The sequence below is a fragment of the Sorex fumeus genome, unplaced genomic scaffold (assembly GCF_029834395.1).
Source record: "Sorex fumeus unplaced genomic scaffold, SorFum_2.1 ptg000122l, whole genome shotgun sequence".
Classification (NCBI taxonomy): Eukaryota; Metazoa; Chordata; class Mammalia; order Eulipotyphla; family Soricidae; genus Sorex; species Sorex fumeus.
Window position 1 is genome coordinate 38,528,891 of NW_026606179.1, and position 16,363 is coordinate 38,545,253.

A 16,363-nucleotide genomic window follows, 5' to 3' on the forward strand; every position below is an offset into this window, starting at 1 on the left:
ATAGTGGACAAGATTCTTTGGGCTCATTAATTTGTCACTGACAGTCTTCCCTGAGGAACTAATCAGAAACTAAAAACTGTATGCACATAGACAGTCAACCTCACATTTATAAAAAGGGAAAATCAGGAAATGTATAAAATACTCAGTAGGGGGCTGGAGCAATAGAGAGCACAGTGGGTAGGGCATTTTCCTTGCACACAGCAGACGCGGGTTCAATTCCCAGTATTCCATATGGTCCCCTGAGCACTGCCAGGAGTAATTCCTGAGTGCAGAGCCAGGAGTAACCCCTGTGCATCGCCAGGTGTGACCCAAAAAGCAAAAATAAATAAATAAATACAATAAAATAAAATGCTCAGTAGGGGAACAGTCAGGCAGCAAACTCAAGCTGACATTATATAGCCATTAAGTAATTTATTATAAAATGACACATTAACATTGTATTTTATACATAACTTTTTGGAAGACTAACTATGTGGGTAATTTAAAAAAAACACACAAACTGGGTAGGATTACCTTAAGAAACTAAAAGTGGGGCTGGAGAGAGTACAATCAGTAGGTGCTTGCCCTCCATGCAAAGACCTGGATTCAATTCCCAGCACCCCATATGATCCCCCAATCTCCACCAGGAGGAAGCTTGTAACCCCTGAGCACAACTGGGTGTGGTCCAACCCCATCCTACCCATCCCTCTGAAAAAAGAAACAAAAGAGTATGAGATAGAGAGTACAGAGATCAAGGCACTTGTCTTGTGTGCTGCTAACACACCCTGGTTTACTCTCCAGCACTGCATATGGACCCTCGAGCACCCCAGGAATGATCTCTAAGCAAAGAGCCAGGAATAAGCCATGAGTACAGCAGAGTGTGGTCCAAAAACACAAAGAAACTAAAAAGATGTGAAATAACAAACACTATAAACAATATAAACATCTCATTTAAGGGTTGGTGAATTAAACGTGATCCATTCCCCCCTTTCTCCTCCCTTTGTCATTCAACTGAATGGGGGCCTTGTAAATTCTGGCTGTGGGTGTGCACACTTAGTTGTGGCTTCGGGGATCCCAAACAGTAGTGCCCATGCCTGTCATGAGGGAATCAAACTCTTGTCTCATACAGGCAAGGCAGGCACTAGACTAAATTTGAAAACATTAGTGCCTTAGAGGAATTATTAGAGCAGAACAATGTATTTTTAAAACATTAAGAAAAATCTAGACTATGGGGCTGGAGTGATAGCACAGCGGGTAGGGTATTTGCCTTGCACGTGGCTGACCCGGGTTCGATTCCCTGCATCCCATATGGTCCCCCGAGCACCGCTAGGAGTAATTCCTGAGTGCAGGAGCCAGGAGTAACCCCTGTGTTGCTGGGTGTGACCCCCCAAAAAAAAACCCGAAAAAAAACTAAATTGTATGTACAAATAGGATCTTAAGTGTAAATTCTAAAAACAGGATTTCAAATATAAAGAAGCAATAAATACTACAAAACACTATTACCTCTGGACATTCATCTAATGGGACCTTTTTCTTCTTTTATAAACAACGTTGCACATGGTTTTTTTAGTTTTCAAAGATCCTTTCAAAAGGCAGTGCTTTTTGTGATCATTGTACTTTGGGGCCACATCTGCAGTGTTGGAAGGGCAGGGCCACACCGCAGAAGCTCAGGGACCACATGGTACCACAGAACAACGTGTGAACATTGTGCTTTACTACTTGAGTCTCATCCCCAATCTCCCAATAATTTTTAAATGCCAATTTCACAGGCTTATAATTTATAAATAACTTATCTATAAAATATGTTGATTTGTTACATTATTAGTTCTCTGAGGGGCTAACTAAAAAAGTAGGCTTTCATCATTTCATTTCTTGCACATCAAAGTAAAAAGTAACCAAAAAATAAAGATGAGAAGAATTAAGTATAAAGACTTTTGGGATTTGCAGGGGCAGGTCATTTTGGGCCACTCCTGGCAATGTTCAGGAGCTTACTTCTGGTTCCATGTTCAGGGACCACTCCTCGCAATGCTTAGGGGACTATATACAGTGCCAGTGATCCAACCATGGCCCACTGCAAGTGAGGCAAGCCTCTTATCCCCTGTACTATCCTGCCCCTAAATATAAAAACCTTTTGATTACAATATGAAGAATTATGAATCCATGAAGCAGCAAACACTATAAGAATTCCTGATGTCATCTACAAAGTAAGTGCTAAATATTAGGAACAATGAAAACAATGGGAGAGGCATACCCTTAATTTCACAATAAAAAGAATTATCTACTGACTAGATCAAGCAAGATAAGATGTCCCAGGCACCAGCCAAAGTGGTTCTGCAACATGGAATACTATGCAGCTGTTAGAAAAGATGAAGTCATGAAATTTACATACAAGTGGTTCTACATGGAAAGTATCATGCTAAGTAAAATGAGCCAGAAAGAGAGGGACAGACATAGAAAGGCTGCACTCATCTGGGGAATATAAAGTAACAGAATGGGAGTCGAACACCCAAGAAGAGCTGAGATAAGTACCAGGAGGTCTGCTCCATGGCTTGGAAGCTGGCAGCACATGCTGGGGGAAAAGGCAGCTCAGATAGAGAAGGGAACACCAAGTAAAGGATGTTTGGAGAACTCACTCGGATGAGGGATGTGTGCTGGAAGTAGACTATAGACCGAACACGATGGCCATTCAACACCTCTATTGCAAACTACAACACCCTGAAGGAAAGAGTGAGCAAAAGGGAATGCCCTGTCAGAGGCGGGGTGGGGTGGGGGGGTGGGAAGGCTACTGGGATCATTGGTGATGAAGAATGGGCACTGGTGGAGGGATGGGTACTCGATCATTGTATAACTGAAACTCAAGCACAAAAGTTTATAAGTGTACAACTGTACCTCATGGTGTTTCACTAATTTAAAAAAAAAAAAACACGCTTTGCAGGAATGGCTAGGAAACCAAAAGGAACCTGGGGACAATGGTGGTGGAAAGTTCACACTAGTGATGGAATTGGTGTCAGAACATTGTACATCTGAAACTCTACCATGAAAAAGCCTTGTAAATCATGGTGTCTTAATAAAAAAAATAATTTAAAACATACACACACACATTAAAAAAAAAAAAAAGCCCAAAGTGATTCTGTAATACTGCTTTACACCCAGAAGCAAATAGGGAATAGTGGGATGTGGAAAGACCAGCTTTTATATACTTCAAGGGTTCATCTACAAATGCTGAACTTGTTACTGTACTACCCCCAAGTTTTGATTCTGAAATCTTAGCTCTGTGCTGAGATGCTTTCTAAAGAAACTTACCAACATATGAATATGGTGCATGAGGTCCAAGGACAAGAGTGTGAGCTCCATGACAAAATCTGTGTAATAGACATACGTTCCCTTCCCTTCCCAGGTTCCTTCATGGTTCAGGTCCCAGAGATGAATTACGTATCTGTGGTGATTAGAGAAAAATCATCTAGGAGTTCACAACTGAATCTGTTTCGTAAGCATGATGCAGTATAGCTACACATGTTCTATCTTAAAACCAAATATTACACATGTTCTATCTTAAGACCACATATAAGCACAGACCCCAATCACTTTCCTTCCAAAGTTCTACTCACCGTAGAATCACATGAGCAGTCCTCACTGTCACAAGAAGAGACTGTAAAATAGATATTTTCTTTTTTACTAAAATTTGGATAAAAAAATTTAAATCATAAGAGATAATTTCTTACATTTTTAAGGTAATAAATTAAGATAATTAAAAACAATAAATTAGGGGCCTGAGTGATAGCACAGTGGAGAGGGTACTGTCCTTACACATGGCTGACCCGGCTTTGATCCCCAGCACCCCATATAGTTCCCTGAGCACTGCCAAGAGTGATCCCTGAGTGCAGAGCCAGGAGGAACTCCTGAGTATCACCAGGTGAGATCCAAAAAGCCAAAACAACAAAAACAAAATTAAAATTTAAAAACATCACCAGAACTTAGACCCGAAAGCTTTGTAACTGCTCTCATGGTGATTCAATAAATAAAATTATAAAAAATAAAAAAAAAAAAAAGGTGGAGTTCATGCACAATTCAATCAGCTAATCAGTAGCTGAATAAATAGCAGTACTCCTACATAAAAAATTTTTAAAAAATCACCAGGAATAATCCCTGGATGCTGAGACAGGGTAAGCCCTGAGCATTGCTGGATATAGCCCCCACCAAAATAAATAAATAAATAAATAAATAGATAGATAAAAAACAACTATCTCAGATTAGTCTGTCAATGTATCATTCACCTATTTGTTACTCAGTTAATGCCCTATCTATTAAAAAGAACATTAAAGTATTTCCTATTATCACAAACAATCATCGTTTACCTCTTTCATGTGCTATTTGTTTCTTGGGATCTAACTCAGGATCTCACGCGTGTGCTCTCCTGAGCCACATCCCAAGCCCTCGACTATCTTAAATGGACTCAAAGTTCCCTCTTACTTGGGGAGGCCTGGATCATGCCACCTGCCACCCTGGAACCTTAAGCAAGTCACTTTATCCTTGATGTCTGTCTCCCCACACAATAAGAAAAATAACACATCTAAAGTATTTGGAATAATCCTTAGCCTACAGCAAGCACTATTTAAATGCTGGCTAAAAATAATTGCATTAAAATTATCTTTTTAAGCCAACTTGTTCAAAGATTATGTGTAATAAAACATAAAAACATCTGGTACCAGTACTGCACAAAAAAAAAAAAATGCAAAAAGTTGCTTGCTAAAATGAGAAAACAAAATCCATCAGTCACTTTGTGGGTGAAATACTCTGTCAATTTCCTAGTTTTCTTGATAATATACAGGAATAGAAGAAAACCTCGTGTCCACATCTTACCTCTGCTGCCATGAAAGCCAATGTGTGCATTCCATGGTTGTAGCCTGTGACACAGCACACAACCGCTAGCCCACAGCAAGAGAGCAGCATGGCCACCAAGAGCGACAGAACCCGGCCATGGCTGCTCATCGGTGTGGTGGGAGAAAAGGAAAGCTGAAATACAGACAGGAGAAGGACAGTGTCATGCCTCACTGAGAAAAGCACAGAAGAACATCCCATTCCTAGGCATCACGATTCTCCCACTGACCTAAACATGAGTATATTTATCAAATATAATGTATGTTTTATTTTCATCTCGAATTCTCAAGGATCCTCTTCCCACTGGATTCTAAACCTAGAAGCAATTTTCTATGTAGCTGATATCCTATTCTGCAGAACTCAGAACAGTGCAGCGTTCTATTCTGTCCTGCTCTTTTAACTTTCCTCCCTTCACCTGGAGGATATCCCTGCCAGTATGGGGCTGGAAGGACTGAAATGTAACCTAAGTGCAGTCATTACAATTATAAAGCTATGCTAATAGGACATAAGAATAGGCAGTAACTTGGAAAAGCAGCCCTGAAGCTGTGATTCCAGAGTAGGAAGGTATAGATAACAAACCAGTTGGGGAAAGGTAGAAGCTCCAGTTTCTGATCTGAAATAGGGTGACTGTGTTACAGCTTGCTTATAAGTGTGAGGCTGATATTCACATACACACAGATGTAAAGGTCAGCTGAACTTCAAATCTGTGAGAAGAAAGGGGCCAGCAAGGCTCTGGGGATTTAACAGAGAAGTAGCAGCATACATTCACCAGGGATCCACATGCTAGTTCAAGAGCACTAATGAGTCAGGATTCACCTGCACAGCTCTGATCTGAAACCAGGAGGCAGATCTGATACTCAACAAAAAAGGGTTCACTTCTCCTGGGACCATGGGAGCCAGGAGAATTGATCAGAGCTTGCCCAAGGGTGGAGACAGTATCAACTAGTCAGGAAGAGCATTAAGAATGTGAGCCAGAGAGGGAAAAAGGAAGAAGAACAAAAATCATGGAGAGGAGATTTTACTCCACTTATCTATTGAATCATTCCCCTTGTATGGTAATCAAAAGTCTTGGTAGGTGAATTGACCCCATGTAGCTATAACACAAAGCTCCATGGGGTATTGGGAAAGGGGAGGAAATGTTTCTAGGAGGTAACTGTCTTGCTACTGCAGAAAACTCAGAAACAGGCAATGGGTACATGATCCATGAGGAGCCACCTGGGAAAGAGCTCCCTGGACATGCCTCCTGTGATTCCTTCATACTCATTTTTAATTCACACCTGGCAAAGGTGTATCTAAACAAGCAAATCATTTGGCTAACTACTCACATATTCAAATCGATCCTTGCAGAGCTGAACCATCAGATGTAGGAATACAAGTCCAGCAAACCACAGGCACCACATGACCACCTCTTCCACTGTCTGGACATTCAGCACACCAAAAATGAAAATGAACTTGTAGAAAATAAAATTCCAAAATTTGTCTTTGAGGTGCTGAAAAAGAAATTTTATAAGGTGAGTACCATCAAAACTAACAGATTTGAAGAAAGTAAGCAAAAACTGGCTTCTAGGAAGAAAATACTCTACTCAGTTCTCTAACCCTAAAATAACCCCTCTGGAAAAGAGGCAAGATGCCTAGAAAGTCATTTGCAGATTGTGGGTGTAATCCTCATTGTGGAATTTCAGCTACTAAAATGAAGTGCCATTATTCCAGTACTTTATATATTAAAAGAAGTAACACATGTACTTTCAGGACAAAATGAAAATGAGTGATGAAATATACAAGTATCACTATTAATATTTTTGCTTACTGAATTCTTGAAACAAATAGAAAAAAAATCACTTTTTTAAAGTATCCTTCAGACAAAAACATACATATTTATATATTCATTTGTCAGCACATAAAGCATGAAAGAGTATCCAAAAAAAAAAAAAAACACCACATAAATGATGTCTTAGATTTTAATGGGAGTTCCCTGGTTTCCATCTTTCTCCTGTTATAAAACATTGATTTTTAGATACTTGATACTTTATCTATGATATTGTGAAAACCTTATCAGTATCAGTGAAGTCTTCAAATATTCCATTTTAGCACTTACAAATCAACACTACACAGCTTTTGATTTTTCACCCTTCAGAAAAAATTCAATGATTTATCTTTGTATACTTTCTCTATCTTTGGCAGTATGGAATCAAAGGTTACAAATGTTTTCAAGTAAGTGATAGCCACCATTTCCAAAACCATTTTGTTACTAACCATTTTCATGAACATTGTATAAGTATATCCACTTCACTGAACATTCATTGCCTTCTACATGCAGACATCATTAAAAAAAGGGGGACATGAGGAGCAACTAGCAACAGATATACTACTCAACCCTTGGGACTGCTGAGAACTTCAATAAAAGAGGGTAAGAACAGGACTTCAATGTATTTATTTCTAGTTCTGAACCATACAAATGTTTCACAAATTAAAAAAGTTATACACAGAAACATGAAAATAAATAACTGAACCTAAATGTTTAACAAATATAACTACTTCCAGTAGTTCTGAGAAGTCAGATCTGGGGCAAGTAAAGTATAAGCAAGTTAAGGACATTAGGGGTTACTCCTTGCTTATGCACTCAGGAATTGCTCCTGGCGGTGCTCAGGGGACCATATGGGGTGCTGGGGATGGAACCCGGATCGGCCATGTTGGCTGCATGCAAGGCAAACACCCTACCCGCTGTGCTATGGCTCCAGCCCCAAGTCAAGGACATTTTAACTCTTTACAACCCCCACTTCATCATCCACTTGTTCACTTGCTGTATAATCTGGGGTGAGTCACTAAACACCCACTAAATCTCTGGGCTTTATAAGGTCCAATAAAATGGACCTTATAATAATGACTTGTTGGGGAAATTCGAGAAATGAATATCTACGTGTTTAAGGCTACTGTAAATATTAATACATTAAAAAATCATTTCTGAGCACTGCTGTGTGGGGGGCCTATAAAAAATTTCTTTCTTCCTCTTAACAGTTTTATATCCATCCCATTGTAGATATCCAATGCCTTTGCTTCTAGCATTACTCTATTTCTTTCTTTTCTTTTTTTTTGGGGGGGGATTGCTGGGGGGGGTGTTGTCTGGCAGTGTCTGGGCCATACTTGACGGCATTCAGGGCTTGCTCCTAGCTCTGCACTAAAGGAATCATTTGTGGGGGACCATATAGGTGCCAGGAAGGGAACCCGAGTCAGCCACGTGCAAAGTAAACACCCAACTCATTGTCCTATTGCTCTGGCTCAATATTTCCTGAGCTTTATTTTATTTTGGTTTGGAGGCCACACCGAGCAACGCTCAAGGGTTATTCTTAGCTCTGTGCTCAGCAGTCACCCTAGGTGGTAACCATATGTAGATTCAAATCAGGGTCAGCGGGAACACGCAAGTGATCCCTGTACTATCTCTCCAGTCACTATTTCCTGAACTTTAAGAATTCATAAGCACTTTAATTTTGCAGAGTTCTAACTCAAAAGAAGGTTTAATAAATGCTCTTAAAGATCATTATCAAAAAACAGTCAACACAGAACAGCCTGAAAGATATGGAGAGCAAAGATAGCAAGAGTCCCCTGTATGAGTACCTCTAAACATTATACAAATTTCTGTAATACTCCAAGGTTGCATGTTTTACGAAATTTAACCTGATGTTTAATGATTTAGAAAAAAGAAAATGGTATCTAAGCCCCACTGGCACCATCAGCCTACAAGCAATTAGTCAGCCTGCTTTGACCTATTTCTAGTCCACAATAAAGTTGTTCTTGAAGAAAAATATTTAAATGAAAGCTTTTGGCATAGCACCTGGTTTTGATCCCCAGTACCAAAAATTTAGTTTTTATATCCAGCCAAAAGTAAAACAAAACCACTACCACATTCTACTGATCTCATCTGAAAGATTTCTGAACTTATTATTTTGGAGAAATAGCTGAATAATCAATAATGAGAAATGTCTGGGAAAATAAGCAGACTGACTTATAACAGCATCCTGCCTATCTATCACAAAGGAACCACATTTCTGCTCAAAACAGAACCTCAGCTAATTGGACACTAGACGACACAGGTTCGGAAAGGGCACATAAACAGCGCTTAAAAGGAAGAGGGGAGCTGTGGAGAAGGAAAAAGGGCCTTCACAGAGGAAAGCTGGTAGAGGCAGAAGGGACATTGGTGGAGGGAAGTGCAGGCTGGTGAAGGGATTGCTGCTGAATACTGTATGCCTGGAACTCAATCATGAATAACCCTGCAACTTTGTAATCTGCTGTGGTTCAATTAAAAAAAGTCGTCAAGAAGTGATCACTGTATTTCTGAAACAGTAAGATAGGGGTCGGAGCAATAGTACACACATAGGGCAAACCTGGCACCACAAATGGTCCTCAGAGTCCTGCCTGCTCAGAAGATATCCTTGAGCACTGCCAGGTATAGCCCAGAAACAAAAACAAACAAAAAAAGAAAGCAAATATCCTTGCACTTAGGAAATAATTTAAGTAGTTGAGGGTAAAGAAACATGATGTTCACAAGTGGGCTGAGAAATGCCTGCAGATCAATAAAAAGCATGTGTTAAAAAAGCAAAAGGGACAAATACTAACCAGTGTGAATCTGTGTGCAGGGTTTATGGGAGTTCTTCCAGGTATTTATGTACATTTGAAATTACACCAAATACAAAGTTTAAGAACAAGAACCAAAAAACTGATCCCAAGAATCCCTATTACCTTCTGGACTTACCTGTCTCTCGCTCACTCGAAGAGGGCCAAACACAATATACTGGATTAGTTTAGCCACCAACATCAAAACACAGCAAGCAGTGTTTACTAGAACCTGCACACAAACCAAAGAAAAAAAGTTTATTTTCTCCTGATTAAAATATAAATCATGGGTCGGCAGGTGTACATAGAGCAACAGCAGAGAGACATCTGCCTGCCAATTTATTTATAGTGAAACCTGACCCAATCTGTTTCTTCAAGCAGAAAAAAATCTGGGTAAACTCTGGACAATATTTATAAAATGAAAGGTGCTTTGTAACTTGTAGGTATCTCCTAGGTACACCTGCTTTTGGAAGGTGGGCAACACCTGGCAATGCTCAAGCTGACTCTTGGCTCTGCACTCAGGGATCATTCCTGGCGTGGTGCAGGAGACCCCGTGGAATCTCCGGGAGCAAACCCAGGTCAGTGGCATTCAGGCAAGCACTTTACCTACTGTATTATCTCTCCAGATCCTACGTACACCATTTTGACATTACAATTTTAGTTGCCTCAAAGAAAACCTTTTTAAAGATTAAAGCTGTCATAAACAGTAAAATCCAACACCCAATATCCTTGCCTTGCCTAGTTAAACCAACAGGAGGTGGGAAAGGAGAGTTGGCAATCAAAAAAGAAGCTGCAAGGCCAAACAATAGCCCAAAAAATGAAGAATTTAAAATATACTGTAAGGGGACAATATGCCAACTAAAGATAAATGTCCTCAACATTAGGAGTTAGACTGCAAGTAAAAGTTGGGGGCATGGAAAAGGGAAAACAGAAAGCATGAAGGTATCTGGCAGAAAGGAATGAAAACTGAAAAGCAATCAAAAGATACCCCAAAGCAAAACCAAGGTTGGAGATGGAGTGATATTACAGCAAATAAGTCCTGCACAGGACTGACTGGGGTCGAACCCCGGCATCACATATGGTCCCCTGAAACCCATGAGAAATGATTTCTGAATGCAGGGACAGAGTAACCCCTGAGCACTGTCTAGTAGTGCTGCTCCTACCCCCACATAAAAAATAAAACCCAAACAAACAAATGATAAAAGCAAAACCTAGGTCCTCATCAACAGGAGGTGGGCAATTTTCTTTTCTTAATTAAAGTAGCTCTGCTAAAAATACAATAACAAAAACAACAAACACATAGGAAAAAAACAAACCATGGAGCTTATGCTTACAAATGAAAACCCCTGATCAAGAGACAAGTGTGGCACATCACACTACCAATGCACAAGTAATTTTTTAATAATGGGGATCTTCTCAGCAGTGCTCAGACTTGGGTGCCAGTCCTAGTAATACTCAGTCCAAGTCTGTAAGTTTGACTTTCTGTTGCTTGGGCCCAAGAAATATGGGAGATGGGAGCCACCAGGGGGATCTGAGGTACTTGGTAGATTATGTGGTGGAAGTGGGGGGTTTGCAGGATTGCATATATAAGTACTGTGGATCAAACTCAGGGTCTCAAACATGTAAGGCCCTGTTCTTTGGAGTTATCTCCTCCATCTCCCCCTTAACCCCTACATCCCCCCCCCATATATATGTATATGTTGTTTTATTTTGTTTTTTGTGGAGTTGGGGAGGAGGGATTTGGGTTACACCCAGTGGCACTCAAGAGCTATTTCTGCTTCTGAATAAAGGAGTGACCCTGGTAGTGCTAGTGAAACCATATACAGTGTGGGTGACTGAGTCATCGTCAGCTGTATTATATGCCATTACCTCCTATACTATCTCTCCTATCTCTCCACCGTCAAGTAATTTTTTTAATTTTACATGAAACGAGTTCAATTCCTCCGCCCCTCTCAGAGAGTCCAGCAAGCTACCAAGAATATCTCACCTGCACGGCAAAGCCTGGCAAGCCCCCGTGACGTATTCAATATGCCAAACACAGTAACAAGTCTCACGATGGAGACGTTACTGGGCCCGGCTTGAGCAAATCGATGAACAATGGGAGGACAGTGCTACATGACCCCCACAAAGTCCACAGAACCTTGATATAATTTACTCTTACTCAGATAAAAATTAACACCAACTGAATATAAAGCATGTGTTAACCTTTGATTAAGTTTACAGGAAAGTGACCATATTTCTCTTCCCAGACGATTATTTCCTCTACCTTCTTTTTTTTTTGGGGGGGGGGGAGATTAAACTCAGGATCTCATACATGCAAAGCACGTACTATACCACTGAACTACAATCCTGGCTCCCTTCCTTCTACTTTTTTTTGTTTGTCTGCTTGACACCATAGTGCCAGAGCTTACTTCACTCAGGAATTACTTCTGGCAATGTTCGGGGGACCATATGGGATGCCAGGGATAGAACCCCGGCCAGCCGTGTGCAAGCAAGGCAAGCACCCTACACACTATACTATTTCCCAGGCCCCATCTTCCTTCTACTTTTAAAAGATGCAAACGACTTCTGAAGAAAAAGGAAGATGATGTAAAAGAGTAATTTAAGAAAGAGAACTTCCTAAGATCTCTTTATGTTCCTCTTAGTATTCCACCCCCTTGGGTAGAACACATTATGGCAGCTCTAATTCATTCATAAAAGATTCAGTTATGTTTTGTTCTATTCTGCATGCTGGGACAAGGAAATATGGTATATTTTTAAGGAACTGAAATAAAAATAATTCTGCTGGGGGCTGGGAATGTGGTTCAGTGGTAGAGCACATATTGAGTTTGATCTCAGCACTATTCACACACACATCATCCTTTTTGTGATTTTGTGGATGAACTGTGATATCATCCACAATATCATCATATTGCTTAAAAAAGAAACTGATAGAATAAATTCTTCAAATAAACCAGGCGAGATCCAAATTAGTTACCTAAAACCGTCTGTATATCTAGCTTATGACTCCTACTCAAAACATTCCAAATAGTTTAGAGCACTAATTCTGTTTATTTTGTTTTGGGCAGCATTCCCTGGTACTCAGAGATGTTTAGGAATCCAGGCTGTGCCAGGGATGGGACTCAGGCCTCCAGCAAACAAAGCATATTCTCTAGTCCGATGAGGTCTCTACCTGGACTCAAAGCAGCATTTCTCAACTGGGGACCATAGAGCCTCCCAGAACATTCCAAGGAGGTCAAAGGTAAAAAAAAATCACATAAATAGGGGGCCACAGCACAGAGCAGGGGCAACAAAGGAAGGAAATAAGGCTGAAAGGGAGTCATAATAGAAAAAGCACTGCCCTAGGCTACCTGTTGTCAGTAGGCTCATATAGCAGTGGTCAGGGATCCTGGAGTACTTCTTCGGGGGCCCCCAGAACCATACCTGGCAGTGTTGGGAAGGGGAATAGGGGGTGGGATGTGGAGTCAGAAATTACTACTACAGTCACATCCCTGGTCCTAGAGCATAATTTTTAATAGGAGGAACAGATTTAAAAGGGCCATCACTGTGATCAATCAGTCGATCAGAACCTCAGTCCTAGCAACTAAGAATACTGTAAGACAACCACCCTCATAAAAGCTTATCCACTGGCCCAGCTTTGCAGACTCAGAATTAAATCTTGGAAGGGCTCAAGCAAGCTGCAAAAATTCCCAGATATTCTAGTCTCCCAGCTGAGAACTCCCTCCAGGGAGCCCTCAGGAGGGTCTTCCCCCACCCCACCCATGAACTTCCAGAGGGGAGGGGGCAGCCACACCCCACAACTGCTGCCAGTACATTCACAGCCCAGTTACATATTCTAGAGTTCCTCAAGTACAAGGCCAAATGTGACACCTCCAAATTCCACGTGTAATACTGACATCCCAGTAGGAGCACAGCAAGTTAGATGGGAAAGTAACATAGAAGCCAACTAAGCCCAATAAACAAGAATAACACAGAAGGCTCAACTAGCAAGGAACCCCCTGTTAAATCCTCAGAAAAGGACATAATGACCCCATGGTGAGATATAACAATTTTCAAAAGTTCTCTTTTACTGAAGTATTTTTTGATAATTCCACTAGCCATTTAGTTGTAACTAGCAATATAAAATAAATAATTTGGTACCTGCTAAGGGGGCAGGCTTGGTGGTGGTTGGGAAAATAGGAATAATGATGAAGGGAAGGTCACATTGGTGGTGGGATTGGTGCTAGAATATTGAATGTCTGTAACAAATGTATCATGAACAACTCTGTAAAGCACAGTGCTTAAATAAAGGGAAAAAAGAAAAACACTAAGACAAAAACCACAACCCTCATGCTAGCCATGTGGCCCCAGCAGAACAGGGTTTTGGGGAGGTTTTTTGGGGGTCACACCTGGCAATGCTCAGAGGTCACTCTTGGCTTTGCACTCAGGAATCACCTCAGTGGTGCTTGGGATGCTGGGAATTAAACCCAGGTTGGCCACAAGCAAAACTAGTGCCCTAACCACTATACAATCTCTCGGACCCCACAACAGATTCTTTTTTAATCATACAAACAAACAAAAACCAAAAACACCAAACATCCCAGTTTAATTATACTGTGATTCTTAAAAGGAATTCTTCCTGTTTCACATGCAGATATGTGAAATAAAGACATTCAGGGCCAGAGAGAAAGAGAGTACAGGAAGATCAGGGGCTTGACTTGCTGACCCTAGCTCAATTCTGGAACTGCATATAGTTCTCTCAAAGACCACTAGGAGCGACCCCTAAGCAGAGTGCCAGGAGAGGCTTAACCCCCTCCCCCCCCCCCATGCCCCAAGTATAAGGCAGCATTGTTTATAACAGCAGAAAAGTGGCAAACAAAGCTCCATCCTGTAAGACAAGTTCAATAAACTGAGCTAGTCATTCTGTGGAATACAATGACGTCAATGAAACTAACCCTGCAGCTCTCTACTTACTAGTGTTGTATGGAACCTTCAAGGTAACTGGTTCCCAGGAGGAAAAAAGCAAGGGGAAAAAGTGTGATTACTCTGCTACCTAAGGAAAGAATGCATAGTCAAGTCTGGATAACCTGAACTGTGTCAAGGATTTGAACAATCTGGATATTTCTTCATTTTCTACTTTAAAACCAGAACTAATTACAAGAAATAATAGAAACTGGCCACTCTGGAGGAAGGAAGGAGGTGGCAGGAAAGAGGGACCTTTACTTTCTACTGAGCAACACTTAATGCACCTTTTTAACTTCAGTTACAAGCATATACTTCTATTTTTTTACCCCCTGCTGTGAGACAGCCCCCCCCCACGTCCCAAACCCAGAGCATCAAAATGCAAGGGAAGAGCTCTATATCCCAGTGAGCCATATCCCCAGCCTTTTCATTTTCATTAGAATCAATTAAGCTTATGTGGTCAATCCTGAATCTGCACATAATTTCATACCAGATGATGGAAAACATATGTTCCAAACCAAAACTGGTGGTATAAGTCACAAGACAACCTACACCAATACACTGAATTCCTACTGCATCAAAACACTTCAGAAGTTCTATCTGTAGCACCAGCTACTTCAACAGTTTTTGAAACCTCACCAGACACCTTTATTTATTATTTTTATAATTTCTTTTCTTTTTGGGTCACACCCAGCAATGCACAGGGGTCACTCCTGGCTCTGCACTCAGGAACTATCCCTGGCGGTGCTCAGGGGACCATATGGGATGCTGGGAATCGAACCTGGGTTGGTCGCGTGCAAGGCAAACACCCTACCCACCCGTGCTATCACTCCAGTCCCAGACGCCTTTATTTTTATTAGTCTGCCCAGACGAAAAACTTTGTCTGTCCTATAAAAGCTTGTCCTATAACACAACAGGTCAGTGAGCTGTGATCCAAAGTTCACTTCTTAATCAGGTTTCAAGTAATCCCTTTCCTCTACTGCCCCCTAAGGAACATTTTCTGCCCGAATGCTTCTGTTCCCCTGAAGAACACAGAAGCCTAATTCTGAGACAATCTGTGAGCAAAGGAGAGAGATAATCAGTACAAAATTTTAACCACATTCTCATTCTGTGACTGAGGAGGTACTTCTGATCCTGTTAAATGCTGGATACCCATGGCTTATTATCTACAAATGTATGCTGAAATGTGTTTCAACTACCAGACATATGGTACATGTTCATGAACAGCACGTTCAATATGTGTAGTTTTCAGCCTTGTAAAACTAGAACTGATGGTCCCTCCCTAACCTAGCCCCATCATGGTCAGTTGTCCTAAGGACAACTGGAAGAATATTACCTCTTCACAGGTTCTCCAAAACAAGCATAAAATACCAATAGTGTGCAAAGATGCATAATCCCCTGGAGCCAGAGATCTGTGTGCCTTGCATGCAACCCACCAGCTTTGATCCCTGGCACCCATATGAACCCTGCCAGGAGTGATCCCTAAGCACAGAGCCAGGAACAAGCCCTGAGCACTGCTGAGTGTGGCCCCAAAATAAAAACAAACATAAAAAGTAGATAATATCCTATTACACAGAGGACTGAGTGTCTCTTTCATAATACTAGGGCAATAAAAGAAGATTATGTGCTCCAAGCACTTTGCACACACATCTAACAAAGGCCAATTTCCTTCTCCCTTCCCCTAATGATTTTTCATATCATATATGTGTGTATGTGTGTGTATATATATAACATATATTTTATATATTTATATATATATATTTTAAATAGAGGCCATCCCCATGAAGCAAGGGGATCACCAGAACTACATCTGGTAGTGCTGAGGGACATGCAGTATCGTAGGGGGATAGCAAGCAACAGTGGAGAATTCAAGGCTTCACACATAACTGGGATGTACCATCTGAGCTAGTTTTCCCAGTCTCTTCCCTATATTTGTAAGGTATCTTTCTAGGTCCAA

General features: G+C 40.9%; 1 protein-coding gene across 1 annotated transcript in view; it reads right to left on the reverse strand.

Moving 5' to 3' along the window:
- The window catches only part of AMFR (autocrine motility factor receptor), a 45,412-nt gene that overhangs the window by 24,144 nt on the left and 4,905 nt on the right, over positions 1-16,363 (reverse strand). Inside the window, exons 2-6 of the mRNA XM_056136429.1 lie at positions 9,605-9,697; positions 6,183-6,347; positions 4,840-4,992; positions 3,588-3,628; positions 3,283-3,415 (exon numbers count right to left, since the gene is read on the reverse strand). Of these exons, the coding sequence (XP_055992404.1) occupies positions 3,283-3,415; positions 3,588-3,628; positions 4,840-4,992; positions 6,183-6,347; positions 9,605-9,697 (585 nt within the window). The remainder of the gene's footprint in view (positions 1-3,282; positions 3,416-3,587; positions 3,629-4,839; positions 4,993-6,182; positions 6,348-9,604; positions 9,698-16,363) is intronic.